The following is a 6,421-nucleotide window of genomic DNA, read 5'->3' on the forward strand; positions in this document are numbered from 1 at the left end:
TCCCAGGTATTTGAGGAGAGAGAGCACAAAGACACTCTTTGCAAGGGTCCAGGATACTTTTATTATGCTATAGATTTGTTTCAAGTCTCTGCAGGACTGTTTCTTTTTCATTCTTCACCTTCTTCTGTTCCCCTGAGGATTCAGTGATGGTCCAGACATCAGATCTGGATCATCTGGCTCAGATCTTGGGTCCGATGGTTTTGTGACACTTTAGAAGTAAAGGCTGACAAAGATCACTTAGATAAATTGCCTTTTCTTTGGGAATTGACTCAGTTGTGATAATATTGGGGTAAAATGAAGGCATGGGACAGCCTTAGGAAAGGGGGCTACAGACTTTCTTTATATAGGGAAACCTGGGGGTGTGGAAATGTTAACAGGCATTTGTTGAATACTAACTGTGGGGGGGGGGGGGAAACTCTCTTTAAGGTGCTATTGGTTAACACAGAGCATCCTTTCCCTTGAGCCTAAAATCTAATTGGGGAAAAGCTGTATTCAGGAAGGAAGTAATTGTAAGTTGTTATTAGCAAAGGGCAAAATAAGAATATGGACCATTTGTGGTGCTGAAAGAATGCAGAATGCAGGAGTAGCAGTTTGGAGTGAAGTTCATAAAAAAGCATTTTTAGAAGTAGTGACTTTTGCTTGAAGAACATGATGAAGGAAAGAAATGGGAATTAGGGTATTATATGAAAAAATACAGAGATAAGACCTAGGAATTCTAATATTAACTGGACATTCAGGCTTAGCCTGGCCAGAATGTAGGGGAGCATCAAGGAATAAAAATGGAATCACACAAGCAATGCCTTTTGGGGGGGAAGAGCATAAAGGTCAATCTAAAATTCTCCTTTATCTCCCCTTCTTCCAATCTGTTTTGCCATCCTCCCTCCTCTTACCTTATCACCCCCACCACCGCCCCACTACCTCCAGGCAAGTGTGGGATAGATAGAAAGGATTGCTACCCTTACTTGGGAACCCATGAGGGAGAGAAACACACGGACTGAGGAGAAGCCAGGGGAAAAGGGAAGCATGAAGGAATCCAAGTCCCTCTTTGACCTCAAGGTTTCAAGAACTCTGCAAAAAGGGGGTGCTCTGGATGTGAACTTCTTGCAGCTCCTCATCTGGAGATTCAGGAGGGCACAGGTAATACTCAGCCTCATTGTTCCCATCCGAGTCTGGTTCCAAGCCACAGTACTGATACCCGAGGATGGAGAAGATATAGATCACTCCCAGGAGCAAGGCATCGGCTATCAGGTGCCAGCAGAAGAAGATGGTGAGGAACATGACGCTTTCTTTGACATGGTAATACCATAAATGGGCAGTGGAGGGGTGGAAGTGAATGTAGGCTATGTGCATCAGCCACGAACCAGTCACCAGGAAAAGCCAGGACTTGATGAGCCAAAGCTGGGCTTGCTTGGGAACCCAGAGCTCTATGATCATGGTCAAGACAAGCAGGCAGATGGAAAACAGCAGCAGGATGTGACTTTGTCTCTTCAGCCCTTCCTTATGCAGGATGTGGCAGGACATCAGGAAGACCAGCACGAGGGTGGCCAAGACCTGGGCCCCCATCTCCAGACCCCGTTGCCTCTTTGCTAGGCAAACCTGGCTTACCAGATCCACGAGTCCACTCAAGACGAAAGCCATGAACATGGTAAGATGCTGCCACGCGGTGGGGAAGATGAACGTAAATTGTGGGTCATCGGGTCCCAGCACACTCATGATGTAGTGAAGATTTAGGAGCTCGCGCAGGGAGCAGGTGAGCCCGAACAGCACCTTCAGCAGCCCATCAAGGGGCAGCCGGAGGAGCCAGCCCCATCTCTTCTGGCTCCTGGGAAGTTCTGGGGAAAACGGGTCCCTGAGCAGGGCCAGAGATGTCAGCACTGCTTGGTAGATTCCAAAGATGAAGATGGAAAGACCTGAGGTCATATGGCCGCCAAAGTCACCCGGGACCACGATGAATGGGGACCCTGAAGAGTTGGGCTCGGGGGTGGCCATTCTCTCGGAGGAATCAGCGCATCTGAATCTGTAAAGAACAGGTGGCTGGCTATTTTTCCAGACCACACCCACCTTTACCCATTGCTGCTTATACTTGGCAGGCAGATAAAGTCTTGGGGGGTGAGCTGGGCTCTGACAGGTCTTTCTCTCTGTGTACTCTGGAACACCAAGTTCTTCTGAAAAAATGTCTTATATCCATCGTGTGGCCTCCCATATCTGATCTGATCCATACTGACTCACTTCCAATTTTCCTTCATAATTCTCTGCTCCTCTAGTCCACAGAACAGGAGAGGAGAGGTGATTGAGGAACTCGGGGAAGGTGGGGAGGGGGCAACCACATTCTCTAACATAAGCATGCTTTAATTTGTACAAATACAGACTACAGAATGTCAGAGTTAGAAAGGATTTCATTGGTCTTCTCACCCCCAACTATATATCTTCTGACTGTTGATTTATTAATTGGTCAAGCATTCCTTCCTTAACTGCTGGATAAGACATCATCCATCTTCTGCACGAGATCTTTCCAGGTGGACAATCCCCTCCCTTCTGAAGTACCCTACTGTTAGGAAATCTTTTTTACACCAAATTTTATTTGCCTCTTAGCAATTTCTACCCTCCTCATTTTTACCTCTGGGGCTCAGCATAGGGAAGAATAATTCCTCTTTCACTCAACAACTTTTCAAAGAGGGTGGTCCTAAGATGTGGCCAGATAAATTCTCCTGGGCACATACACTGACTCACTTGTGTACTCAGAGTCATCTTTGCAAATTGTTCCCTGTGTGCCCACTACTTGATGGGCACCAAGAAAAAATGAGCACTGCATTTGGATTCAGAGGATCTGTATTCAAATCTGAAGAGCCATCTCTCTCTCACACACAAATACACACACACACCTGCAATTGGAGCTAAGTGACTTGCCCAGGGTCACACAGTTAGGAAGTGTTAACTGTCTGAGACCAGATTTGAACTCAGGTCCTCCTGACTTCAGGGCTGGTGCTTTATCCACTGCACTACCTAGCTGCCCCCCCCCCCGCCCTTACCTTACATCTCTTAATCTCAGTTTCTTTATCTAAAAAAATTAAAAGATTGGACAAGTTGGTTTCAAAGGTAGCTTTTGTGCTTTCAATCTATGATCTTTCCCATTGTAGAGATACCTGAAATTTGCCTTTAAAAATTCATGTCTTTGATCAGCTTCTTTTATATTAAAGGGATAAGGATAAAATAAGGTGTTTTTGATGAGGTCAGGGCAGTAATTCTTAGTTTGAAATAAACATATGACAAATTTACAATGGCCATAATCTGACAAAAAGGTAGGTTTATTTAGATGAGATTATGGACAAAATAGAAGGTAAAATAGGTGCCAGGAGTGGCAAATATGAAATAGATTTGGGAGAACACATGACTAGCAAGGAAAAGACAAGTTTCAGGGAACTCACAATTAACCAGGAAAAAGGAAATACTCCATGAGGTGAGGGTAAGCCATTGCCTGGCAGATTAAATCCATACAGGAGTTTAGTGGATTTACCAGTTAGCTAGAATTAGAAGAAAGGTGCCATTAAAGAGAAGGCTCTATGGGCTTAGTCCTGAAGAGAATTTAGCAAAAATTTTCATCATAAGCAGATCTTTTATAATGGAAATACAGTCTTGGATAAAGTTAGAAACTCAGAGGGAGGGATTAAGGAGGAGCCAGATAGGTCATCCTGCCATCTGGGGGAGGGGGTGGAGGGAAGGAGGGGAAAAATTGGAACAAGAGGTTTGGCAATTGTCAATGCTGTAAAGTTACCCATACATATAACCTGTAAATAAAAGGCTATTAAAATAAAATAAAAAAAATAAAAAAAAAGGAGGAGCCAGATAGACTGCACCTGGCAGATCAGGTCTCAGACCTGTCTATAAAGATATGCTAATCAATATCTCAAAAGATTGTTTAAAGGTTCCCAGAGATTGGAGAATGGACAATGGAGATTGATAAAGAGTTCCTTCCTCACAATCACTCTTTACAAAAGGATATTCTGGGAATTGATCATATCTGGCAATAGCTACTTGGACTTCTCCTGACAGAAAAAGAGAATAAATTCATATAAGTTTGACTGGATGATTACTTAAGGACTGAATAAGGAACCTGAAGTCCTTCAGATATAAGAATTAAATTAATTAATCCCCCAATGTCACATATGTATTAGATGACAAAGGAAGAATTTAATTCCCTGATTACAGAAGTCCTGATTTTTCCATTATAATATCCTGCTAAGGTGTCTGGAGATTATGATCTTTACAGTAGATCTTGGATACAATATATGTGTGCAGCTGTTTTAAAGGGAGAAATTTGAGGGATTGGGGCAGGTTGTTTAACATTAACATCTCTGGAGAGCAGTTGAAAATTCATAGCTTGAAACCTAGAGGAAACAAATCTCAGGAGCAGATTAATAATTAGAAGTGGATTTAGTATAAGGGTTAGTAGAGAAAAGAAGGAGAAAGGATGTACCCCCTTTCTTTCCAGACAGCCCCGTGAGCATGCAAAATATGAAAAGCATATTCAGAGTCAGTAAAAGTGTTCACTCTCATTCCTTTCCCCAGTTCCAAAGCTCTGGTTAGGACTGAGGTCACAGAAGGCAATGGTTTAGCCTCTAGGTTGCCAGTGAGAGTTACCATAGAATAATAACCTGCCTTTGTATCCCCATTTTCAAGGAGCAGGATGGCAGGGTCAAGAGTGTGCCGCATCCAGAGAGTCAGGTTAGTTAGGAAATCCTGATATCTGTTAGATCTCCCACCAAGCCACTGATGTCCTTTGGTTTCTAAAATGCTCTGGACCCGGTGGGGAGTTAAAACCTCTAATGGCTATCCCAAAGTTAATTTTGAGACTTCTTCAATTAAAAGGGGCGTGGCAGCCACTGCTCTAAGGCAGGATGGCCATCCCAGAGAAACCGAGTCCAGCTTTAAAATGTATGGAATACAAAGAAATCTTAAAGAAGGGAAAGGGACCTGTATGTGCACGAATGTTTGTGGCAGTCCTCTTTGTAGTGGCCAGAAACTGGAAACTGAGTGGATGCCCATCAGCTGGAGAATGGCTGAATAAATTGTGGTATATGAATATTATGGAATATTATTGTTCTGTAAAAAATAACCAACAGGATGATTTCAGAAAGGCCTGGAGAGACTTACATGAACTGATGCTGAGTGAAATGAGCAGGACCAGGAGATCATTATATACTTCAAAAACAATACTATATGATGATCAATTCTGATGGATGTGGCCATCTCCAGCAATGAGATGAACCAAATCAGTTCCAATGGAACAGTAATGAACTGAACCAGCTACACCCAGCGAAAGAACTCTGGGAGATGACTATGAACCACTACATAGAGTGCCTATATTTTTGTCTGTCTGCATTTTTGATTTCCTTCACAAGCTAATTGTACACCATTTCAGAGTCTGATTCTTTTTGTACAGCAAAATAACTGTCTGGACTTGTATACATATTTTGTATTTAATTTATATTTTAACATATTTAACATGTATTGGTCAACTGCCATCTGGGGGAGGGGGTGGGGGGAAGGAGGGGAAAAATTGGAACAAAAGGTTTGGCAATTGTGAATGCTGTAAAATTACCCATGCATGTAACTTGTAAATAAAAAGCTATTGCCCCCAGTATCTCCTATTTCCAATTTATCCTTTACACAACTGCCAAATAAAACTCCAGTTCTGATTATGTTTCTTTCCAATATACTCCCAATGGTCTATTGCATCTAGGATATAACATAAATTCTATGCAACTTTCCCTTTCAGTCCCCCCCTCAATTGTTTGGTCCCCCACCTACCCTTCTAGATAGATTTCATATTCCTGCCCTTGGAGCAGTCAAAGTTCTAGCCAAACCAGTCAAAATTTGATATGCCAGATCCCATGTTAGTGCTGGCGTAGATTATCCCATGTATCTGGAATATAATTCCTTCTCACCATTTCATAAACTCTCCTATTTCTTTCAAAGCTGGGTTGGGGGCTATCTCCTATGTAAAACTTTTCCTCATCTCCCCCACCCCCCCATCCACCTTCCTTTCTGTTGCTCTCACTTTCCTGAAATTGTTTTGTATTTACTTATCTCTGTACATAGTGCATTTTCCTAATGGAATGGAAGCTTCATGAGGGCAGTGATAATTGTTTTGGTTGTTTTTTTAAATTTTGGGCCCCTAGCAGTTAGCACATAGTAGGTACATATTGACTGAATGGGCATGGATTTACCTAAACTCACAAAGCTAGAAAAATGAAAGGTCAGATTTTAAACTGGATTCCTTTGACTCTTAATAAGGCAATGGTCATGCAGTAAAAGGAAGCTTGAACTTAAGTCAACTTCCCATGCAGGTCAGGAACTTTGTATATTTTTTTATGTTTGTGTTCTCCTTATGCATTCACTAGACTATAAGCTAGGAAAAAAG

General features: G+C 42.4%; 1 protein-coding gene across 1 annotated transcript; it reads right to left on the reverse strand.

Annotated features, from left to right (window-relative positions):
- Window positions 1–1,059: 1,059 nt before the first annotated feature.
- TEDDM1 (transmembrane epididymal protein 1) lies at window positions 1,060–1,989 on the reverse strand. Its single transcript, XM_003770753.2, has one exon. It carries the CDS (start codon window positions 1,987–1,989, stop codon window positions 1,060–1,062), a length of 930 nt encoding a protein of 309 aa, XP_003770801.2.
- Between the last annotated feature and the right edge of the window lie 4,432 nt (window positions 1,990–6,421).

Source organism: Sarcophilus harrisii, chromosome 4, assembly GCF_902635505.1.
Source record: "Sarcophilus harrisii chromosome 4, mSarHar1.11, whole genome shotgun sequence".
Taxonomy (NCBI): domain Eukaryota; kingdom Metazoa; phylum Chordata; class Mammalia; order Dasyuromorphia; family Dasyuridae; genus Sarcophilus; species Sarcophilus harrisii.

What these genes read in the sequence shown, in the direction of transcription:
- TEDDM1 (XM_003770753.2), bottom strand. Translation starts at nt 1,989, where the DNA reads ATGGCCACCCCCGAGCCCAACTCTTCAGGGTCCCCATTCATCGTGGTC.